Here is a 24,053-nt window from a genome sequence, read left to right as displayed (position 1 = left end):
AATTACTGAGATTGAGGCCACATGCCTTGTAGATAATTACTGAGATTGCGGCCACATGCCTTCTTGTAGATAATTACTGAGATTGCGGCCACATGCCTTCTTGTAGATAATTACTGAGATTGCGGCCACATTCCTTCTTGTAGATAGTTACTGAGATTGCGTTGCACTCTACAATAGCAACTGTGCTTCATAAATTATTTATCATAGGATGCATGTAGCTTTCTAGCTTACCTTTACATGTTTTAGCCTATCGTAAAAAGAAAAGTAGATTTTTGGCCTACAATTTAATACTTATATAGGCCTACATAATTTTTGGCAACTACCATTGCAAGCAGAAGTTATTTACAAAGTCTAAATCAGTTAAATGTAATACACCTCAACCTATGCATTATTATTCAATATAAGTTATTTTGAGAGTAATGAATATCAAAAACTACAACCCCCAGTACACAATTCTGCTACAGCCTACTGGACGATCAGAGTGTATTACCGAATTTCTTGCAGGAACATGCTGCAAGCTATTTTAGCCCATAGCCTATGGTAGAACAGTGTTTTCCATTGCTTTAACGTATTATTGTCAGGTATTAAGATCACATTTCCTGTCTTTTGCGTTTTTAAGGTAAAAAGTAGAGTAGAACTCAATTGAAATGTGTAGGTTTTTGGTTGACCAACAATTTAACCTACTTGTCACCATTTAAGCTACTTGCCACCCAAGCTTCTGAACAGAAACAGCATTAAGCTAATTTAGCAGTTTAAACGGTGTCAAATTGTTAATTTTAATACATGTATATGTTCAATGGATGATGAGAACGCATTGAAATATTTAATCAAGCTTACCCAGAATGGCGAATTGTGCACACTTAAAAAAGAACTTGGTGGCAACATTGTTGCACATTGTGTCAACAAAAAACATTTCGGGAAATCGGGTGATACGTTGTTGCATTATGCCGCCCGTCATGGCCACTTGGACATTGTGCAATTTTTAGTAAAAGAGATTGGGATGGACATAGAGCTTTACAATACCGACTACAAAAGAGCTCTACATGAAGCTGCGTCCATGGGACAGCGGGAGTGTTTGAGCTATCTGCTCACTGAAGGAGCCAAAGTAGACTGCTTAAAAAAGGCTGATTGGTGAGACATACACTAACACGCAAAGCATGTGTAAACATTAAGACAACGTTATTCTCTTTTTAGAAAAATATGTATTGAAAAATACATTTATTTCGACGCATTTTATCCCCTTCGATAGCTCAGTTGGTAGAGCGGAGGACTGTAGAGGCTGAATGCTGATATCCTTAGGTCGCTGGTTCAAATCCGGCTCGAAGGAAAATGTTTTCGTCGGACCATGTCATATCAATTCAAAGTTTTTTCGTTAAATGCTTACTAGCTAACTCTCCTCAACAATGCATTACAATATCAATCAATAATCAAATACCAAGTCCAAAAATAACAATACAAAGTAATAAAACTCCTTGTGAGATGTTTACAATAGAATAAATAGTATGATTTATAAAATAATATATGTCCAATTATGATGACTGTTATATACGTAGTAAAGTGAGATGTAACTTGGTATAGCAGTTTAAATAGAGTAATAATAACAAGTAACAGCAGTGGTGACCTTGTGTGCGTGTGTGTCATGTATACCAAATAACAAATAAGTTGTTCTAAGATTCAATTAAAGTTCTGGTTTCAATTGATTATATAGGTACTGATTAATTGAATGACCAGAGTCAAATTTATTCGAGACCAAATGGAAGCAACCGGCCGAAACGGGAAAGGACTACCAGAATTTGGAGAGGCTTGTTTTTTGTCAGTTGCAAAACGTTTTGCTACCTTGTGTACTAACGAATACGATCCTGCTTTTTCTGACTACGTACATCTCCCTTCGATAGCTCAGTTGGTAGAGCGGAGGACTGTAGAGGCTAAATGCTGAAATCCTTAGGTCGCTGGTTCAAATCCGGCTCGAAGGAAAATATTTTCGTCGGACCATGTCATATCAATTCGAAGCTTTTTCGAAATGCTTACGAGTTAACTCTCCTCAACAATGCATTACAATATCAATCAATAATCAAATGCCAAGTCCAAAAATAACAATATAAAGTAATAAAACTCCTTGTGAGATGTATACAATAGAATAAATAGTATGATTTATAAAATAATATATGTCCAATTATGATGACTGTTATATACGTAGTAAAGTGAGATGTAACTTGGTATAGCAGTTTAAATAGAGTAATAATAACAAGTAACAGCAGTGGTGACCTTGTGTGCGTGTGTGTCATGTATACCAAATAACAAATAAGTTGTTCTAAGATTCAATTAAAGTTCTGGTTTCAATTGATTATATAGGTACTGATTAATTGAATGACCAGAGTCAAATTTATTAGAGACCAAATAGAAGCAACCGGCCGAAACGGGGAAGGACTACCAGAATTTGGAGAGGCTTGTTTTTTTTCAGTTGCTAAACGTTTTGCTACCTTGTGTACTAACGAATACGATCCTGCTTTTTATGAATATGTACATCTCCCTTCGATAGCTCAGTTGGTAGAGCGGAGGACTGTAGAGGCTAAATGCTGAAATCCTTAGGTCGCTGGTTCAAATCCGGCTCGAAGGAAAATATTTTCGTCGGACCATGTCATATCAATTCAAAGTTTTTTCCTTATCTGCATAAATGCTTACCAGCTAACAACAATGCATTACAATATCAATCAAATGCCAAGTCCAAAAATAACAATACAAAGTAATAAAACTCCTTGTGAGATGTATACAATAGAATAAATAGTATGATTTATAAAATAATATATGTCCAATTATGATGACTGTTATATACGTAGTAAAGTGAGATGTAACTTGGTATAGCAGTTTAAATAGAGTAATAATAACAAGTAACAGCAGTGGTGACCTTGTGTGCGTGTGTGTCATGTATACCAAATAACAAATAAGTTGTTCTAAGATTCAATTAAAGTTCTGGTTTCAATTGATTATATAGGTACAGATTAATTTAATGAACAGAGTCAAATTTATTCGAGACCAAATGGAAGCAACCGGCCGAAACGGGAAAGGACTACCAGAATTTGGAGAGGCTTGTTTTTTTCAGTTGCTAAACGTTTTGCTACCTTGTGCACTACCGAATACGATCCTGCTTTTTTTGACTACGTACATCTCCCTTCGATAGCTCAGTTGGTAGAGCGGAGGACTGTAGAGGCTAAATGCTGAAATCCTTAGGTCGCTGGTTCAAATCCGGCTCGAAGGAAATCTTTTAAAGTCCATGTAATATCACCATGCCTGCATTGTATACCATCATATGGATATAACAAATCATTAAATACTACACTAAATTGGGGTGGGAGGGTGAGCTAAAATAAATATTAATTGAAATTTCCTTTGTGACCCAATAAAAACATTTGTTCACCGAAATATGACCTCACAAAATGCAAGATATGTGCAACTCTGGTCCACCATCATGACCCACCTTTACTTTCAGGACCCCTCTGATGATGGCCTGCACCCGCAGGAACCTGGGTGTGATCCAGGAACTGCTGTCCCACAAGGCCGATCCCACGCTGAAGAACAAGGACGGCTGGAACTCCTTCCACATCGCCTGCAGGGAGGGAGACCCAGCAGTCATACAGCACCTCCTACTGGCCAACCCGGAAGTATGGAGTACAGAGAGCAAGACGCTGAGGACTCCTCTGCACACTGCAGGTAATCACTGTGCTAACAAATCAGACATGTCACAGGTCTGGACATATTCACAGGTGTTTTGAACAATATGCATAAAAAAATTCTGGTTCATTACCCCTTCTCTGTCTATTCTCTGTTCCTACAGCGATGCATGGCTGTGAAGAAGTGGTCAGCATCTTGGTACAGAGGTGTGTTTGTCAATGTTTGTCTGTGTGTGAGAGGAGGTATGAATTAGGATAGTCTCTCAGAGGATTTGCATACTTATGAGAAGGCATGCTAGAGTGTCAGTGTTGTTACTCTGTGTTAATGTGATCATGTGTGTGTGGGTGTAGTGCTAACTGACCCTCACTTCTCTGTTTGCAGGTGTGGTTATGTTCCGGATGGCAGGGACAGCTGTGGGGTCACTCCCTTTATGGACGCAGTGAGGAACGGACACATATCTGTGGCCAAGCTACTGCTGGAGAAGCATCAGGTATACTGGAGACTCTGGGGGAAAATAACATTTCCATCTATCAAAACATATCTGAGATAAATTAAATTTGCACCAAAATATCAACTTGTCTGTATCTCACTTAAATTCCACCATAGTCCCCTTGGGGAAATTAATCCACCTCAACCACTCCAGTACCGCTGGACATTGAACAAGATACTGACCTGTGTATTCTCGTGTGTCACACAGGCCTCTCCGACTGCATCAGACATCCTCGGGGCCCAGCCGGTGCACCAGGTTGCAGTCACAGCCCAGGAGGAGGCGCTAGAGTTCCTAGTGAGGGATCTCGGAGTGGACGTGAACCAGACAGCCACTGACATGCAGCTCACTTCCCTGCACTACGCTGCCAAGGTTAGCTCTATTCTGTAAACATCTATTATCAGGCCTATCCTGTACATAAAGACAAATTGTGTGAATAATAATATATCATGCCTGATATTTTATATTTTCAGGAGGGCCACACAAGCACAATCAAAGCACTCCTCACATTAGGAGCAGACCTTCATGTCAGGGACAAAAAGGGAAGAACAGGTACTGTAGAGAAATGGTTCCCAAACTGTGGGGCGAGGGGTCGGCACGGGTACCCCCAAATGATATTATTACATTATATTTTTTAAAGGAACTCAATCCGGCTTTAAACTGAAACATTTAATAGTAGAATGCACAAGATGTAATTTCAAAATTGGGTAGTGCATCATCAGTTCCTCTTGTCATGTTAGTCTTCGCATACCTTAGGGAGCTATTTGTAACTTGTCAAAATGTCCAAATCAACTAGCCCATGTCAGCTAACATTTTTTAAATGTATTTGTCACATGAATACACATTAAACATGGGAACATATATAGAATTGCAAGACAATTTGCTTTAAGACTGCAAAGTTTCTTTGCACCCCATGAAAAAATGTGTAGAATTGCACGAAATAAGCTTTAAACCTGCAAAATTCTCTCCACTAACAAGAGGGGTGTGAACAGTTTGTATCATGAACAGTGCTTGTGCAGGGGTGGCGCGGGATGTTTCCCAATGCTGGAAGAGTGAAAAAGTTTGGGAACCCCTGTGTAGAGGCTAAATGCTGTATAATTCTACATTATGATAATTGCACTTTGCTTGTAGCAATACACTTCCATTAAAACAACTGCTTGCATGCCAAATCTGAACTTGTGCAACAAGAAAAACTGGAAATGTAAGTTGACATAATACAGGGAACAGGATGCGTTCTAATTACATAACTTCTGTCTAGCGTATGCAAGTAGTTCTGGCATTAGACCCAATTCTCAAACCACTCTATTTAAAAAAAAAAAAAACGTTTTACCTTTATTTAAATTAGCAAGTCAGTTAAGAACAAATTCTTATTTCAATGACGGCCTAGGAACAGTGGATTAACTGCCTTGTACAGGGGAAGAACGACAGATTTTTACCTTGTCAGCTTGGGGATTTGCTCTTGCAACCTTTCGGTTATTGGTCAAACCCTCCAACCACTAGGCTACCTGCCGCCCCATATAGTCACAAGTACAGTTGATCTTGAATGCAGGTCATTGAATCCTGTCCTCGGGCACCCTGTGTTAGGGGTCATCACAGGTCCAAAAAGTTGGACCCGTTCCAAAATGGATCTGGGGCTTTCCCACCCGACCTGATATGCATGAAGTCATTTTCAAAAAACCTGTTCAGATCAGAGAGTAGAAAGAGCAGGAGAAAGAAACCTCAGACTGGGCGCTGCTCCATCAATAAACAAGTGATATTGGCGAAATGTATTTAGGCCCTACATGTCCTTAAAAACTGCCTATAACAAATTACAAAAAAAATACGTGTTGTGTTTCGAAGGGTAGCATATTCAAAACTTCATAGCCTATTGTTTCATTGGTTTTTACTGTCCTCAAACATTAACTGTCCAACTCCCCATTTAACTGTTAGAGATTTGAGCGCTAAATGCATCAGGGCATTACATGCATACAGGCCTAGATGTCCACTATATGATATTATATAACATCTACATAAAGGAAGAAAAGCTTGGGCCTAGCCCAAGAGAGAAAGATAGAGGTATGCTGGTGCCATGTTCCCAACACCGACATGCATTTCTTTACATTTACATTTACATTTAAGTCATTTAGCAGACCGCTCTTATCCAGAGCGACTTACAAATTGGTGCATTCACCTTATGACATCCAGTAGAACAGTCACTTTACAATAGTGCATCTAAATCTTAAAGGGGGGGTGTGTGAGAAGGATTACTTATCCTATCCTAGGTATTCCTTAAAGAGGTGGGGTTTCAGGTGTCTCCGGAAGGTGGTGATTGACTCGGGCGTCGTGAGGGAGTTTGTTCCACCGTTTGGGGGGCTAAAGCAGCGAACAGTTTTGACTGGGCTGAGCGGGAACTGTACTTCCTCAGTGGTAGGGAGGCGAGCAGGCCAGAGGTGGATGAACGCAGTGCCCTTGTTTGGGTGTAGGGCCTGATCAGAGCCTGGAGGTACTGAGGTGCCGTTCCCCTCACAGCTCCGTAGGCAAGCACCATGGTCTTGTAGCGGATGCGAGCTTCAACTGGAAGCCAGTGGAGAGAGCGGAGGAGCGGGGTGACGTGAGAGAACTTGGGAAGGTTGAACACCAGACGGGCTGCGGCGTTCTGGATGAGTTGTAGGGGTTTAATGGCACAGGCAGGGAGCCCAGCCAACAGCGAGTTGCAGTAATCCAGACGGGAGATGAAAAGTGCCTGGATTAGGACCTGCGCCGCTTCCTGTGTGAGGCAGGGTCGTACTCTGCGGATGTTGTAGAGCATGAACCTACAGGAACGGGCCACCGCCTTGATGTTAGTTGAGAACGACAGGGTGTTGTCCAGGATCACGCCAAGGTTCTTAGCGCTCTGGGAGGAGGACACAATGGAGTTGTCAACCGTGATGGCGAGATCATGGAACGGGCAGTCCTTCCCCGGGAGGAAGAGCAGCTCCGTCTTGCCGAGGTTCAGCTTGAGGTGGTGATCCGTCATCCACACTGATATGTCTGCCAGACATGCAGAGATGCGATTCGCCACCTGGTCATCAGAAGGGGGAAAGGAGAAGATTAATTGTGTGTCGTCTGCATAGCAATGATAGGAGAGACCATGTGAGGTTATGACAGAGCCAAGTGACTTGGTGTGACTTTATACTCGTCAGATGGAACTTCATTTGGCAAAAAAACAACACTTGTGTCATATTTAAAGAACTGGTTTAAACCTTTACAAACGTTTTGAACAGACTAGGCCTATATTGTAGCAACTACCCATCAAATGACAGCAATAGGCTAAAGCTATTTATTTTACAACAGGCCGACTTTTAACCTATGTTAAACTAAATACGGAGTACAAAGTTAAAAAAGACAGTTAACTTAATTTAGCCAACAAAAATGTCTCAACATAATGAAACAAAACACTTTTTGCATATTTAAAGAACTGGTTTAGATTCCTAAACAGGCCTACAAAAATAATGATATACAATAATAATAATAAATATGAAATAAATAAAAAACCTGAATAGCGAGTTGCACTCAGTCCATTTGGCCAAGCCAACTCACTTCTCATCTTTGTCCACTACAATATTAAAACTTGTCCCTGAGGACATTCCCCTTGTTTTCACTATACTATTTCTCCTCTAACTTTCGTTTTACTTTAATGAAAAAGGCCTCCATCTTAGCAATCAACAGTAGCCTAGTTCAAGGCTCCTTTCACGTGTGAGGTGAGCAGGGGTAACCAGTTTCGCTGGACATAAGCTACAAGCTCATTCAGTTCTCATCACCTCACACACATTAAATTAGCAGAGGATGGATCCACCCGAGACCCGTGGCAATTATATCAGACCCGACCCAGATCTGAGACCAAAATTTGGTTTCTGGGTTGGGTCTCTGAATTTTGGGTCTGTTGGACCCATGAAGACCTCTACCCTGTGTGTGCAATGTGCAGATCTCTGCGCCAGCAAGTATCTGACATTGATTAATTAATCTACTGCCTGTGTCTCTCTGTGCTTCCCCCAGCTCTTCATATGGCGTGTACAGGGCAGCATGCAGAAGCGGTCAGGACACTCCTACAGCTGGGGCTAGTAGACGTGGTGGATGCCTCGGGCTCCACTGCTCAACAGCTTGCCAAAAAAAATGATGTGCTCAGAGTGTTTGAATGTGATTTGACATAAACTTCTGTCTGAATGGAGAATCAATAAATTATGGACATTAATGGTATTCTGGATGGCAGAATAATAACTTCATATAATTTCTTTCTGTGTGGATTTTGTTGATGGGGATGAAACCAATACAGTGCCTTCAGAAAGTATTCACACTATTTTACTTTTACTTTTTCCACATTTTGTCGCGTTAAAACGTGGGATTAATAAAACAAAAAAAACAATGAATATATCTTGAGTAGATAAATAATCAACTCCCTGAGTCAATACATGTTAGAATCACATTTGTCACCAATTACAGCTGTGAGTCATTCTGGGTACATTTCTAAGAGATTTGCACACCTGGATTGTACAATATTTGCACATTATTATTTTTTATATTCTCTGTCAAGTTGATTGTTGATCATTGCTGGACAGCCATTTTCAAGTCTTGCCATATATTTCCAAGCCGATTTAAGTCAAAACTGTAACCAGGCCACTCAGGAACATTAAATGTTGTCTTGGCAACTCCAGTGTATATTTGGCCTTGTGTTTTAGGTTATTATCCTGCTGAAAGTCGAATTTGTCTCCCAGTGTCTGTTGGAAAGCAGACTGAACCAGGTTTTCCTCTAGGATTTTTCCTGTGCTTAGCTCTATTCTTTTTCTTTTTATCCTAAAAAAACTAGCATACCCATAACATGATGCAACCACCACCATGCTTGAAAATATGAAGAGTGGTAGTAAGTGATGTGTTGTGTTGGATTTGCCCCAAACATAACACTTTTTATTCAGGACAAAAAGTGAATTGCTTTTGTTGTTGAAATTCTTTACAGGGACACTCAAATGTAATCTTAAATTAATCATTCTTTATTATCAGCATTCTGAAGAGGTTCCAACCAACTCAATTAACCAAGTACACATGCCGATCAGGAGCTCTACCTGGGGCAGTCCCGGTAGTTCTCTTATATACATACAAGTTATATTTGCATGATTTAGCTTATTCATCATTCATAATTTATTCATCATTAACGTTTGCTTCATTCACATGACCAACCAATACTGGGTCATGCATGTGACAAACTAATACCTCACGAGGCTTCTTCTCTCAAAGCTGAGACCTTGAAACTGAGATATCCCTTGTTCAAAACAAGGGTCTGGGCGTACTGCCAAATTGCAGATACTAATGGTGAGGATTCATTCAATCACTTGCATGAACTCAGAAATTGGTTATTAGAAAAGCACATGAATAGAACACAGAACTTGGTTATTAGAAAAGCACAAACATAAAATGTTCCATCACACTTTGCCAAATGTTTTGCACATTCACTTTAGTGCCTCTTCCCCGAACCTCCAACAACACTTCTTGCAGCATCTGGTCTCCCATCCAGGGACTGACCAGAACTAAGCTTGGTTAACTTCAGAGGCAAGCCAGCAGCAGAATGCAGGCTGGTATGCTGCTGGCTCTTTGTCATGACTGGGTGTATTGATACACCATCCACAGTTTAATTAATATGCTCAAAGGTAAATTCAATGACTTTTTAATTTATTTTTCTCTCCTGTCAATAGGTGTCCTTCTTTGCAAGGCATTGGAAAACATCCCTGGTCTTTGTGGTTGAATCTGTGTTTGAAATTCACTGATTGACTGAGGGACAGAGATTAAGTAGTCATTCAAAAAATATTGTTAAACAATATTATTGCACACAGAGTGAGTCCTGACAATTTATTATGTGACTTGTTAAGCACATTTTAACTCCTGAAATTATTTAGGCTTACTTATTGACTCAAGACATTTGAACTTTTCATTTTTTATTAATTAGTAAAATGTTTGGTAGTGTGTAGGCCAGTGACAAAAAAAAATCTACATTTAATTCCCTTTAAATTAAGGCTGTAACACAACAAAATGTGGAAAAAAGTAAAGTGGTGTGAATATTTTTTGAAGGCACTGCATGTGGCATTTTGGAATATGAAGGATTAAAGAAAGGATTAGGGGAGTTTTTATGTTGTTATGATCGTGTGAGTTTGTCACCTGACCTACTGACTCACCAAAGCAAACTGAGGATGCAATGTGGACTGGATCCTGTCCATCCGGGAAAGACTTGCTAAGTGAACCAAGGTGATCTATGCATAGCAAACGCACACACATATACACACACGCACACACGCACGCACACACACATGGGAGAAAACATACACACACTGTATAATGGGGCTAAGGACAATGTCAAAGAGGACACACCTCTGACAAAATAAATACTCAGCATAGGCAGGTGATGGAATACGGTAGCTACAGTAGACTTTTACAAATTACAAGACGAATAAAAGCACGATTCTTATGAAAAATATATGTAGGGAAATGTCCATTGATAAGTATATAATCGATTCATTATCAGTACCCAGAAATTTGAGAAATATTACCGTTATTGACAGACTATAGGCTCCTCCCCTACAGTGAAGCAGAATCGCTTGACGTTGAACCGCAGCCCCTTTCGTTTCCAGCTTTGCAGATCTCCATTTTCTTCGGGCCACTATTCAGGAAAAGAGGAGAAAACACCTGGGAAAATGAATGAAGAATACGACGTTATCGTGCTGGGTACCGGACTGACGGTGAGCATAATTGTACCATGTCAGTTCGTTCCTTGAATAATCTAAGCGATGCTCAGAGGCAATATGTTCCTTCAATTGCCACTTTGTCGAGCTTTGCTAGCTAGCGTAGTTCAACTATCGGCTGGGCCTAATAAGCTAGCTAGCTAACTACTGTCAGTGGTCACGTCTGTCAATGTTTGCATTAACAAATATTTTTCTCAATGAACTTAACTTTCGGTAGTTACCTAGGTAACTACTAATACGTTTAACGTCATTTTAAGGTGGTGCCTCGGTCTCATATTCATGCATGCTGTTTATAAATCAAGTGTGAAAATCTAGCTGGCATTGGTAGCTAATTGGTTAGCATGATAGCTATTGTAGCTAATGCCAGCTTTGTTTAGGCTAACGTGTCCCAGTTTGACAGTGTATTGTCCTTTTTTATTTTGAAAAAGTGTGCATATGCTCTCATGTTGAGTGTGATACAAAGGTAGTGTAATTTTCGAGTTGAATACTAATTTATGTAACGTTACCATCACCATGCGATGAAGCTTTATTCATGAGTGCTTGGATTTTTCAACAGGCGGTGGTTTTGGTTTGTTTTGGGGAGGAGATTCTCCCCGCGAGTATTAGTTTAGCTACTGTAGTTAAATTGTAACTAGTTAGCTAATCTAACTGGTGTACCTATAGTACACTGAACAGAAATATAAACTTAACATTTTCAAATATTTTACTGGAGTTACAGTTTATATAGGAAATCAGTCAATTGAAATAAATTAGGCCCTAATCTATGGATTTCACATGACCCTGAGTACAGATATGCATCTGTTGGTCTGGTTGGACCACCATTTGTATCATGCAACGTGACACATCGCCTTCACATAGAGTTGATTGTGGCCAATGGAATGTTGTCCCACTCCTCTTTAATGGCTGCGCAAAGTTTTGGGATATTGGAGGGGAACTGGAACACCTTGTCCTACACGTCGATCCAGAGCATCCCAAACATGCTCAATGGGTGAGATGTCTGGTGAGTATGCAGGCCATGGTAGAACTGGGATATGTTCAGCTTCCAGAAATTGTTTCCAGATCCCTGTGAAATGTGTGCATTATGCTTAAACATGAGGTGATGGCAGTGGATGAATGGAACTAAAATGGGCCTCAGGATCTTGTCACTGTATCGCTGTGCACTCAAATTGCCAGCAATAAAATTCAATTGTGTTCATTGTCCATAGCTTATGCCTGCCTACCATAACCCCACCGCCATCTCAGGGTTTCCCAAACTCTGTCCTGCACTGCAAGGCTTACTCAAGTAATCAAAGCAAAAAACAAAACGTGCACCCAGGGGGAGCCCAAGGACGGCGTTTTGGAAACCCTGATTTCGCTAGCTAGTTTCTCAAGTTGATTCAGCATTACTAGTTAATTACTTTGTATCCACTAGCCAGCCAGCAAATTATATTTTTATCAAAGGATACTCTGTCACGGATATTAGTTCTCGTACATTTTGTAGCTAGCTCACAAGAACATACATGGAATCATTGAGAGAACCAAAATGACCGATAGTATGTTGTTCCCACTCCTTTACTCAGCTGTAAATCACTCGGTTGAGGCATGACAGGAAAAACTTGATAGAATTTACTGTACTCTGAGGCCTCACTCAGATGATCTATTTACAGTTTCCTGTCTGTCTCGCATGTCTGACTCAGGTGGGGGCGTGTATTGTTAAAAATAACAGTTCAGCAATAGAACACACACACACACACAAGAAGACAATCATACTGTTACATTGGGAAATAATCCATTGCCAAGGTTTGAAAGCAATACATTCACTGATATAGGTCCAGCTAGTTCCTTTGCTGTCAGTCACACTGACCGTCACATTCCATGATTACATAACTTAGGAATTCCATATTCCATCCAGGAATTGTGTGAAATCGTTCAGAATCCTGTGCAGCCACATTTTGTGTCGTCCACTCCAACAGGATGTGGCAGTCAGGAAGGCATTTTGGCTTGTCAGCTTAGGGGTAGGCAGCCGGGTTGAGAGTGTTGGCTTTTGGGCTGGTGACTCCTGTGTTGTTTTAGACTGCATATGGGTGTGGTTCGGTCGCAGAGGAACTGAGAGTACAGGGCAAGTTTAAGTTCTACAAAAGCCAGACAGACCGTTGTCAGAGCTCTGAGGCATCACGTCGACCTAACTGGCGCCATATACTATGATACAGTGGAACGAAACGAGAGATAGGCTTAGTTCCAACTGATGCAAGGCAACCCTAGCAAGTATCCAGTTCTGTTGGGCGTTTATTCAAGCATCTCCCACACTCCACACTGATTGTGGTACATGTGGTTCCTCTTTGTGGTTGAGAAAGACATGGTGGGGAAAGGCTGTTCTGGGATATGCCTTAATTGTATGTATCCTCCTCCTTCTGCAGCGGGGGCCGAGCAAACATCTACATCTAGTCTCCCCAGCATCTGGGACTTGGCTGGGGTGGATGGTGGTGTCCTTGTCTGTCTGTCCCCATACTTAATGGATGGGGGTGGCAGGTAGCTTAGTGGTTAGAGAGTTGGGCCAGTAACTGAAAGGTTGCTAGATCGAATCCCTGAGCTGACGAGGTAAAAATCTGTCGTTCTACCCCTGAACAAGGCAGTTAACCCACTGTTCCTAGTCCGCCATTGTAAATAAGAATTTGTTCTTAACTGACTTGCTTAATTAAATAAATGTTAAATAAAAGAGGCCCAGGAAGGCATGGTCATCAATATTATAAGCCCCTCTTTTACACCACCACTTGATACTTGTGGTTGTCATGTGATGCCATTAATCCGATTTCATTCTGGCCAATCACCTTTTTCCTGATAGAAGGATATAGGGCTGCAGTAGCGGATGAAACATGGAGGCTAGATTTAGGTAATAACTTTTGAGTATCATTCAATTAGAGCAAGGGAAGAAGATGTGATGGTTCTTGTACTGTGTGTGGATCCAGACAGTGTGCAATGACATGACAGATGCAGTCCAGATGTTGGATCCCAACCTTTTGGAGCCACACATGAAGGAGTTGTGGGGAAATGTCAGCCAGGGTGGCACTGGCACACAGTCACTCTTGTTCTTAGTGTGACTCACACTGTGGCCTTTTGAACTTCAGAGAGCCACCCAACACTTTACCATCTTCAGAGTGGGCCTCAGTCAATCACTTGTCATAAAAATCCACCTGCTTTTTATAGGGCTGCTGTGTTAAAGATTTAACTGTGAAATCCCCCCGACTTCAATGTGTTTTATTGGTTGCATTGAGGATTGATTTCTTCCCATCTCTCAGCCTGAGGTTGTGATGCCTAGGCTACCCCCAGCAGAATGTCAGAGCCTACAGACAGCAGGGCTGCCTGAGTCACATGCCACTCAAAATTGTGTCTGGGAGGCATCCATTTACTGCCATATATTCTGGAAGTTACAGCACCAAAATAATATTTTTTTGTTAAACACCAGATAGTGAAATGTGTTGTTTAACAAGGTCAACCATAGTAGAACGGCGCCCCTGGAGCAAATTGGGCTTAACTGCCTTGACACGTCGACAGATTTTTCACCTTGACGGCTCGGGTAATCAAACCAGCAACCTTTCCCCTTAATGGCCCAACACTCTAACCACTTGGCTACCTGCCACCCTCCATGTGTATTTAATGGATTTACAAAACCGTGATGAGAAACAAGGACAATTTTATGCCACACAACCAAATTGAGCATAGACCTCCAGCCTTTCTCTGATTGTCTTCCTAAATGAATAGGGAAATATGAACAGCTTGCCTTACCACATGGTGGAGTTTAGACATTTTCTGAGGTATTTTTCTCCAACCTGAAATCCCCAAGACACGTTTGGACTTTCAGTTGCACCTTTTATGGTGCCCTTTTCCCACGAAAGAAATACATCTGTAATAATTGGTACTAAAATGGTAATTTGGTCATTATGGATGGAACATCAAAGGCATTACCTGCACCTTTTTCTAAGATGCCTTTTATGAAAAAGACATTCCTCATGTGCTTGTGGTAGACTACCAGTCAGTGAGATGAGCACATGCTTCCACTGCGGATCTGCAGCACAGGCAGTCCTGCATCTCTTTAATCTCACGTTGAGTGACATCAATGCTTCTCTCTGAGAGTGGACATTGATTTTTTTTCCCCCTGAGAGACCTGACCGGTCAGTGCTTTTTTTTAGCTCAGTAAAAGTCCTTGTTTGTCTAACGTTAAGGCCCATGGTCTGAAAATGCAGTGGTGAGGAAATGATACTGTCCTTACTTTAAACTTGCCCAGCTCCAGACAGAAGGGTTAGCACGGGGCAGGCAAGTGGGTCAGGGACCCTGTATCCCCACGATGATGAGAACAGCAGAGGTGAGGTGCTGTTTTTGTACACCGGAGCCCTAAGTTGCCCTGATCTGAATGCTGCTGACTCTAGGGAGATGGAAACTAAAACAATAGCCACACCAGAGTCACTTCCTGTGACATAATACATTGTGTAAGACCTAGCAGCAGTGTATACCAGGAGTCTGGAATCATGATGCTGTGGTGTCCTGTTTGTTGTATTATTAGTCATTGTCAACACAGTGTAGCCCCACAAACACAACCTGTCACCTCTTCTCCCCCCATTATATTAAATCTGAGTCATTCCACGGCCTTATCTAGGGTGATTTGTTACAGTAAGATCAAATATTGCGGCTTCAATATGCAGGCAGAAGCTACTGGATGGGGTAACCCTCTGTCAGCACAGTGTTCTGAATCGGGCAGCATTTCAGTTGAACTTTTTTTCTGAATAAAGTCCACGGAATCAAATGACGCAGAGTGTTTTGCTGCTTCTACAAACCAGCTGCCATAATCTTAAGGCCTTTTGAAAGATGGTGGGAATTCGAGAGTCAGTCACACGCGCGCACGTTTTCCTCTGGCTGGCTGGCCGGCCGGCCGTACTGTACCAGGCAGTCCGTGATTCTTGACTAACTTTTGCCTTGACAGAGGAACTCGAATCGCAGCCTAGCACTGCTACGAGAGAAACAGAAAGCTGCTGATCGGCAGCTTGGTTGTACTATCTAGCCTAAATTCCATCTTTTAAATGGAGCATGAGTTGAATTGGACGCTCAAACCTACTCCCCTCTCTGCATAGCTCCCCTCTTCAGCGGCCATGGCTAAAACCCTTTATTTTGTGGCGACACTGTCACTACAGACTGCCTCTACTCTAGAATGACTGAGAATGTTGAATAGAGTTCTGTGTTGTAGATTCTGGAATCTCCTTCTCTACTTTTAACCAAACTGGAGCTCATACTGAATTAATTCTGTGACTCTGGTCCCACACACGCCCCCCCTCTCCTCCACTGCCCTCCTTATCAAAAGTGGCGAACACACACACCAGAACTGAGGCCATCTTCAGTCAAAGCCTTAGCGGGTCATGGTAGTTAGGCTACGTAAGTCTACTCTCCCAGAAGATTCAACAGTAGATTTAATGTTTGTCTGTTGTGTCATATTAATCCAATTTTTATGAAATTCCTGCTTATTAGGCTAAATGATTGCTTACACTATATAATCAGTGTTAATCCATCTTAAGTACACACACGGCAAGCAGAGGGGAAGCATGGATAGACCACTAGCATAAGCTATCATTATAGAGACCCTGCCAGCTGGACTGGTCCACTGTTGCTGGCCACACAGTCAGTTATCAGATTGGAGCATGAAAAGACAGGGAAAACTCAGACAGGGACCACATTCATTACTTTGACTACATCTGCGACAAAGCCTCAAATGTTTCCTTGTCTAGTTGAATCTGGGCTGTGTGAAATGTGAGGCTTTTAGTGCATTTTCTGGCCGTAACGAGACCGTGACTCTGTGCATCTGCCATTATGAAACACAATCCTATCTGGAGAAGAAGAAAAAACTAATACCAGCAATATTCATACAACAATACAATCTCAAACATGAAAATCAATATCTAGGATTCAATTATCATTCCAAATGTTTGACCTGTGCGATATTGGCAACTATCCAGGTTTAAGTGATTTGCGTGATGCTCAAACCCCTCTCCTGTCTCTCGTCCAATAGGAATGCATCCTGTCAGGAATCATGTCGGTGAAGGGGAAGAAGGTCTTGCACATGGACCGGAACTCCTACTACGGGGCAGAGAGTGCCTCCATCACTCCCCTGGAGGATGTAAGTCGACCTCTGTCCTCTGAGGCGCTGACCCATAAGACCAACCTCAACAGTCCACACAAGGCACAAACTAAGACTGCATCATTCTCTTACACAAGATAACAGTCAGGATGCCTAATCACCCATTTCCCAGAAATGTTTGTAACCGTATGAATCTGAATGAGGAGGCATGAGAAAGAGAACAAGGAACTAGTCATACTAATCTGAATATCCTTAAAAATGGGTGACTGCACATGATCATTATAGTCATTTGCTGCTTATATATGCACTCTGTTGTATTCCTCTTGGCTAAATTGCTGCTTCAACAAAATGGCAAATGATTCTCTCTTTTAGCTGTATAAACGCTTCAGTCTCCCAGGCGCCCCACCGGAGTCCATGGGAAAAGGCCGGGACTGGAATGTGGACCTCATCCCGAAGTTCCTCATGGCCAACGGTAAACACTAATCACCACTTTTTATTATGTATTATATTAACGAGGGCCAGGAGTTTTCCTGTCCATGTCACCAGACAAGGAAAAACTCTGGGCCTTAGATATAACACTTCATCCTTGGTCTCAGGGGAAAAGAAGGGATGAATACCAAATGTGATTCTGGAATATTCAGTAGTTGGGTCGTGGCCATATTTGATAGTGCGACTGATCTTGTTGCCTAGCAATGATTGGATGTGGTTGACAGGATGAGGCAACAGAGAGAACTTTCAATTTGAAGGCTAATGAAGCTGTATATGTAAAAGTGATTTTGAATTAGATTGGGAGAATAAAGTTCAATCTGTCTGGGAAAGGTAACACTGATTTGTCTGTCTCACCTGTGCAGGTCAGTTGGTCCGCATGCTGCTGATCACACAGGTGACGCGCTACCTGGACTTCAAGGTGATCGAAGGCAGCTTCGTCTACAAAAAGGGCAGCATCTACAAAGTGCCCTCCACTGAGACCGAGGCCCTGGCATCCAGTGAGTGGAACAGGGGGACTATAGGAAATAGAGGAGAGGTTGGGTTTTGTAGTTTATATGTCTGCTCAGGTTAACTCTGCATACAGTAAACTTTTAATCAAGTCTAATATCCATCCAGCTTACAGCAGTCTAAAACGGTGAATTGTTGACATGTCATACGTCAAAATGTCTTACTGTCACCGCAGCTCCTCACAAATAACCTCTTCCTGGTTCTGTATTGTCTTGCTTTTCAGCTCTCAATCATGTAGATAATTAGCTACCCCTGAATAGCACAACTCTCTCCCCTACAGGTCTGATGGGGCTGTTTGAGAAACGGCGTTTCAGGAAGTTCCTGGTTTTCGTGGCTAACTTTGATGAAAACGACCCCAAGACCATGGAGGGCGTGGACCCCAACAAGACGACGATGAGGGACGTGTTCAAGAAGTTTGACCTGGGCCAGGATGTCATCGACTTCACAGGACACTCCCTCGCCCTCTACCGGACAGACGAGTGAGTCACCTGCATCTTCTTATTGGCTGAGCCAGAGATGGAAGGTGTTCGGCCATTTTGGGGTTAACTAAAAAGCTAGAAGAATTACAGGTAGTCTTGTTTGAAGTTGCACTACGTTGATTATCAGATTTCAGGATATAGCAATATTCTGAGACTGTGATAAAGGTGACCTGGAATGTCACCGCTATGATATACCGTTTAGATGACATGGTAGCCTCACGAGCACAGGGTGTCAAAGGTAGTCATTATATTTTCCATTCTTTCAAGAAACTTGGTTATATATTCAAAGAAAGCACTGTATTCATTCTTGTCTCTCTCCTCTCTCTCAGGTACCTGGACCTGCCTTGCATGGACTCGCTAAACAGGATCAAGCTGTACAGTGAGTCTCTGGCCAGATATGGCAAGAGTCCGTACCTCTACCCCCTCTACGGCCTGGGGGAGCTGCCCCAAGGGTTCGCCAGGTAAGGCTCAACTCTGACTTCTAACCTCTATCGTTTTCCGTCTAGCTGCCTTTTTGTTTCATCCGTGTTTTGGCTTGTTGACTTTCACTATGCAAATAAAAGTTTGACTCGTTTGAATCCAAATACAATGTTCAGCAGTATGCCCAATTATTTCTTCTTATTTTGCTGTTGGACTGTTTGAATTTAGATGGGTCTTTTTCAAAGTGCTATTTCTTGAAAGTATACAATAGTATTCTGAACTGTGTGCTTCTAGTTAAAATTGACATTGTCAGAGAATTGAACATGCTTTACAGAATCTCTCCCTCTCGTTCCCTGTCTCCTTCCTGTAGATTAAGTGCTATCTACGGAGGAACCTACATGCTGAACAAGCCCATTGAGGAGATTGTCATGGAGGATGGAAAAGTAGTGGGAGTCAAGTCTGAGGGAGAGGTAAAAATCGTATTTCTCCCCAGCTTATATAGAGCCCATACTCTGAGGACTAGAGGAAGGCATGTGTAATCTTGGCGCTAATACTTAACCCCCCACCGCAGATCGCCCGCTGTAAGCAGCTGATCTGCGATCCCAGCTATCTAATGGACCGCACAACCAAGGTCGGTCAGGTGATCCGGGTCATCTGCATCATGAGCCACCCCATCAAGAACACCAGTGATGCCAACTCCTGCCAGATCATCATCCCCCAGAACCAGGTCAACAGGAAGCACGGTGAGCCCCACTGCAGGAAGTGATGTCACCACGCAAGGCCCATATGGAAACAACGCATGAGATTTATAAATCAAACATGAGAGACCATCTTCACGCTCAACTACCCAAAACTATTGAGTACTCTACTTAAGACTAACATCACGTAGCAGGTGTAAAATAAATGCCCGAGGGGTGTCCCCACATCCAGGTTAAGGGGAAAAGGAAGCTAGTTTGAAGATACTGTATCCCTGACCCCGCTGAGGGTGAGATGATGGTGAATCAAATGAATCTTTGAAGGATGGCTTGGACTTAACCATATCACTGCCCCAAATTGCACCCAACTCAGACAAGGAGTGAAATATTGAATTTACTAATCTTTCTTTTTCATCCCAGATATCTACGTGTGCATGATCTCCTATACACATAATGTGGCAGCACAGGGGAAGTATGTGGCCATCATCAGCACCACAGTGGAGACGGACAACCCTGAGTTGGAGGTCAAACCAGCCATGGACCTGCTGGAGCCTGTCGAGCAGAAGTACGAGCCTCATCACTAAACTGTTGGATGTCTCCCACTAGTCTTTGCTACGGTCATGTTGACGTTATCATTTCTCTTGGCAGGTTTGTGAGCATCAGTGACCAGTACGCACCAACTGACATGGGTGCTGAAAGCCAGGTGGGTCCATTACTTCTGTTTGTTTCTGCTTACCCCAGTAAAATCCAGTGACCTTGTGTTAACAAAAATATAATTATTGCTGGTCTTCTTTGCCTGTGTTTAACCATCAATTGTTTTCTTATTGTTGGCGTAGATCTTCATGTCCCGTACCTACGATGCTACCACCCACTTCGAGACCACCTGCGACGACATCAAGGACATCTACAAGCGGATGACGGGAACCGAATTTGACTTTGCCGAGATGGAGCGCAAGAAGAACGACATCTTCGGCGACGCAGCTGACCAGTAGAGAAACGAGCGAGTCTGCAACACTCGTGAATATCAGATATTTGCCACCGACAACTGAAATCTTTAAAAAAAATAAGGAAAACTATCCAAAAATATAGATAAATGGGCTGGCTGATGATCCAAGTATATGTTTTGCCCGTTATGGAAGTACACCCTATATATGAAGTCGCAATATAGCATCACTGGAAAAGGGGGCCAGGTGGGAGTTATGCATTTTATAATTACATTCAGACAGTTGTTGCACTGAACATTGGTATACATACGCCCTACATTCTTTTTCATAATGTAACTGATGATTTTCTCTCCTGGATGAGGGCGTTTAGTCCACATATGCCAAATCACTTGATCAATCAAAAGAAAACAGTACCACAGTGTGGGAGGGTCAAATTTATTTTGTTCAAATACTAAAAATAAATAATGCAACCATGTAAAAGCATAAGTGTTTTGGGGAAGTGAATCATGAAATGTGATCAGATCAGTTGTATTTTTCTTGTCAGGTGTGTTCGTTGTTGTGAGGGAGGTAAGTGAGTGGCTTGGCTTGTTACAATGAAGCACTATTCCTAACAGGCCGTAACCAAAAAAGGGTTTGGCCAGCAAAGCTTCATTTGACCACCAAAACCTTGAGAGAGAGAGAGAGGAAGCTTTTAATTGTTTCCTGTTACCAGCTAATATAAATACTCCGATCGATTGTGATTGGGGGGGGGGCTTGTTTTTTGTTTTCATTTATCAGCTCCCTTGTCCTGGTGGCTCATCTCCAGCCTCTAGCAGACAGCCCTGGGCAAGGCATCTTACTGTACCTCGGCCAAGCCACTGAACGAGCAAGTGTAGTCCAACTACCTGGACCTGTTTGCAGCAGCTTGAGTAACCATAATGTTATAGAATACTAGTCTTTCCTTTACTATTAAAAATGAACAGACCCAAGCAGACTGAAGCAGGTTGGGGATTTGTGGTGAGGTTGACTAATTGCTTTAAAAGGACCAAATGTCTACTATGGCAGTATTGATATGACAAGGACCCTGTTTAAATGTCATCAATGTATAAAAAAAGATTACAAAAAGACGGTGCTCAAATGATTTCTGTACTGCAAAGTAAAAATTAACTTGTGAAAAAACAAAAGTATTTGTTGTCCTTATTCAGTTGTGAGTCGATGCGAGTATTGCTGTCTGGGCTTTTGTGTGGTCATTTGAGTATTGGAATCTTTGCCTTTGACACTTACTCTAATACTATTTTACAATATCGTCAACCTAAACTGTCTGCTGAAGCATCTATGAACTTTGCACTGAAGAGGATCTTTGAGTTATTTATAGATGCAGGACTAAAAACCGACATGAACAGTCTGATTCTTATGACAAAGATAATCCTTTAATGAAGTGCAAAGATTACTCTGGATTTGGTGAAATTCCGTATTGGCTGGTTGGTATTAATATGACAGCCTATTTGTAACTGTTTTAATGTGTAATGGTTAAATGCACTTAACATGGCATGTCCACAGAATCAAAAAGCTGTTACATGTTTGGTACTTCAAAGCCCCAAGTAAATCTCAAGCTTAGAACTACAACTCCCAGAAGCCTTTGCGGCTTTCCTGTCCCAATTGTCACATGGACCCTGTTCTGATAAATAAACCCAGTCCACTCATGTTGATTTTTGTTTCTGTCACGCTAATATTTCTCAATGGAAAATCCGGCAATAACGGTATTGACAGCGCCACGGAAATATTGTTGAGTCTTCAATTTGGGCACTATCCATTTTTCAATCTGAACTACATAAATTCCAATTATTGACAAAGGTGAATGTAAATATGTTTGCTTTTATTCATTGCTCAACCATGTTTATTGGATGAACTCATAATAACCCAACCAGTGTAAATACGCAGGAGGTCTCGTTTGTGCCAGAGGCTCTCCCCTTCCTACTAGGGATTTGGGCAGACTGAACTGCTTTTCATGTCCTTAGGCAGGGCCCTTCAGGTGAAACAGCTGATTGAGGGTGGAGCATCTGTAAACATGGTGACAGTAGACAACATCACTCCTCTCCATGATGCCTGCATCCAGGGACATCCAAACTTTGCCCGACTGCTACTCTATGCAGGGGCTCAGGTGAGGCAGCTACAGTAGGGCTAAATATATAGAGCTGTGGCAAGAAACACCAATACACCTGGAGCATGTGTAGCAGTAGTGGTCCCCTTCTCTCTTCATCCTTTCCTTTTTACCCCCTCTCCCCCAGGTGGACGTGAGGACCATCCATGATAGCGCTCCTCTCTGTAACGCCTGTGCTGCGGGAAGCAGCAAAGATGCTGCTGGAACATGGAACCAAAGTCAACCCCTCCCTCACAGCACTCACTGCCTCCCCTGCACGAGGCCTGCATAAAGGGTAAGACTGGGGAAATAGTGATAAAGGCAGGGTCAGGTGGACTGGAGGAGGGAGAAAACAGGGCAGGAGAGGGAAGACTGACCAGGATAGGAGGGAAGAGACTGGTGGAATAGGTTTTAAGCAGAAGGAGAGGTAAGAGGACTGGAGGAAGAGGTAAGGAGATAAGGGGCAGCACTAGGGTGAGTGAAGTAGGAGTGCAAGAGAGTGGGTGTGAGGAGGATGCATCGTATGTGTATAGATATGTGTGCGAACTTCATATCTAATGAAACTGTTTAGTATCCATCTATATACTGTAGTGAATGCAGATATAGTGAGGCTAATGATAGCGCGTGGAGTCTTGCTAGACGCCTTTGACCTCCAGTTCGGTACCCCTCTACATGCTGCCTGTGCCAGGAGCATGTGGACTGTGCCAGGGTGCTGCTCAAAGCAGGTGAGGATGGGGACAAAGAGCAAAACATTGTCTCAGGCAACTGCTGTATTCATATCAATGGCTCTGTATCATACAGTGTTTATGTATACGTTTTACATACAAGTATTTGTTATGCTGGGCGGACACTGGAAATTCATTCACAAATCTGCCACAAAGCCACATTTTCCTGAGAAAATGTAAGTATCGACTGTGAACAGAATGTGTTTTCTGTTCAGGTGCCAAGGTGAATGCAGCTAAGTTCCATGAGACGGCTCTCCACCATGCTGCCAGAGTAGAGATGGTGGAAATGATTGAGTTACTGGTGGACTTTGGAGGCAACGTGTATGTCACAGACAACGACAACAAAAAGCCCATAGACTACACCAAGCCTGGCTCCCACTGAACAATGCTTACAGTATTATGAAAGTAAGTCTAGAGGCAATAATATTTTCCATTTGTGATTCTCCATCCCTTATGTGACTTTTGTCATTGTGGCTGTCTGGTTATCTCTATCTCCTCTGAGTCTGCAGCAACTTAGCAGAGTGGCTCTGAGGACATTGCTGGGTGCCAGAGCTCTGGAGGTTGTTGCTGGGTACTAGATCTGGAGATCGTAGGTCAACTGGACATATCTCAACGTACCATCAGCTACATTTTCTGAGACATGAGGAGTGCTGATGCTGCCTTATGAACTGACTCA

At 42.3% G+C, this 24,053-nt stretch overlaps 3 protein-coding genes, 4 non-coding genes and 1 pseudogene across 7 annotated transcripts; 7 read left to right on the top strand and 1 right to left on the bottom strand.

The window, feature by feature from the left end:
- The first annotated feature begins 203 nt into the window (after positions 1 to 203).
- Positions 204 to 8,830, top strand: LOC118392576 (ankyrin repeat domain-containing protein 16-like). Its single transcript, XM_052492240.1, is given in 8 exon segments — positions 204 to 900; positions 903 to 1,131; positions 3,488 to 3,708; positions 3,833 to 3,875; positions 4,051 to 4,159; positions 4,367 to 4,528; positions 4,630 to 4,708; positions 8,171 to 8,830. Coding segments are annotated over 8 exon segments (1,056 nt in total). The 5' UTR covers positions 204 to 842; the 3' UTR covers positions 8,326 to 8,830.
- Positions 1,240 to 1,327, top strand: trnay-gua (transfer RNA tyrosine (anticodon GUA)). Its single transcript is given in 2 exon segments — positions 1,240 to 1,276; positions 1,292 to 1,327. It is a non-coding gene; the product is annotated as a tRNA-Tyr (tRNA).
- On the top strand, positions 1,886 to 1,973 carry trnay-gua (transfer RNA tyrosine (anticodon GUA)). Its single transcript is given in 2 exon segments — positions 1,886 to 1,922; positions 1,938 to 1,973. It is a non-coding gene; the product is annotated as a tRNA-Tyr (tRNA).
- On the top strand, positions 2,530 to 2,617 carry trnay-gua (transfer RNA tyrosine (anticodon GUA)). Its single transcript is given in 2 exon segments — positions 2,530 to 2,566; positions 2,582 to 2,617. It is a non-coding gene; the product is annotated as a tRNA-Tyr (tRNA).
- Positions 3,169 to 3,256, top strand: trnay-gua (transfer RNA tyrosine (anticodon GUA)). The gene is given in 2 exon segments: positions 3,169 to 3,205; positions 3,221 to 3,256. It is a non-coding gene; the product is annotated as a tRNA-Tyr (tRNA).
- LOC127914623 (uncharacterized) lies at positions 4,767 to 10,809 on the bottom strand. Its single transcript, XM_052492241.1, has 3 exons — positions 10,708 to 10,809; positions 10,336 to 10,410; positions 4,767 to 7,196 (listed from the first exon to the last, which is right to left on the bottom strand). The coding sequence occupies exons 2-3, from the start codon at positions 10,375 to 10,377 to the stop codon at positions 6,441 to 6,443; spliced, it is 798 nt and encodes a 265-aa protein (XP_052348201.1). The 5' UTR covers positions 10,378 to 10,410; positions 10,708 to 10,809; the 3' UTR covers positions 4,767 to 6,440.
- LOC118366298 (rab GDP dissociation inhibitor beta-like) lies at positions 10,728 to 21,696 on the top strand. The gene is made up of 11 exons (XM_035748857.2): positions 10,728 to 10,896; positions 16,931 to 17,038; positions 17,372 to 17,471; positions 17,851 to 17,985; positions 18,276 to 18,474; positions 18,804 to 18,935; positions 19,265 to 19,364; positions 19,466 to 19,637; positions 20,010 to 20,154; positions 20,238 to 20,292; positions 20,426 to 21,696. The coding sequence occupies exons 1-11, from the start codon at positions 10,852 to 10,854 to the stop codon at positions 20,579 to 20,581; spliced, it is 1,347 nt and encodes a 448-aa protein (XP_035604750.1). The 5' UTR covers positions 10,728 to 10,851; the 3' UTR covers positions 20,582 to 21,696.
- LOC118365966 (ankyrin repeat and SOCS box protein 13-like) lies at positions 21,488 to 23,860 on the top strand (annotated as a pseudogene).
- Positions 23,861 to 24,053: the final 193 nt, after the last annotated feature.

Source organism: Oncorhynchus keta, chromosome 33, assembly GCF_023373465.1.
Source record: "Oncorhynchus keta strain PuntledgeMale-10-30-2019 chromosome 33, Oket_V2, whole genome shotgun sequence".
Taxonomy (NCBI): Eukaryota; Metazoa; Chordata; class Actinopteri; order Salmoniformes; family Salmonidae; genus Oncorhynchus; species Oncorhynchus keta.
This window is presented reverse-complemented; position numbering and strand designations above follow the sequence as displayed.

What these genes read in the sequence shown, in the direction of transcription:
- LOC127914623 (XM_052492241.1), bottom strand. Translation starts at nt 10,377, where the DNA reads ATGGACAGGATCCAGTCCACATTGCATCCTCAGTTTGCTTTG. An exon ending in TGCATCCTCAGTTTGCTTTG is followed by an intron (nt 7,197 to 10,335) that starts GTGAGTCAGTAG and finishes TCTGATGACCAG; the next exon opens with GTGGCGAATCGCATCTCTGC.
- LOC118366298 (XM_035748857.2), top strand. Translation starts at nt 10,852, where the DNA reads ATGAATGAAGAATACGACGTTATCGTGCTGGGTACCGGACTGACG. An exon ending in GAAGTTCCTCATGGCCAACG is followed by an intron (nt 17,472 to 17,850) that starts GTAAACACTAAT and finishes TCACCTGTGCAG; the next exon opens with GTCAGTTGGTCCGCATGCTG. An exon ending in ACATGGGTGCTGAAAGCCAG is followed by an intron (nt 20,293 to 20,425) that starts GTGGGTCCATTA and finishes TTGTTGGCGTAG; the next exon opens with ATCTTCATGTCCCGTACCTA.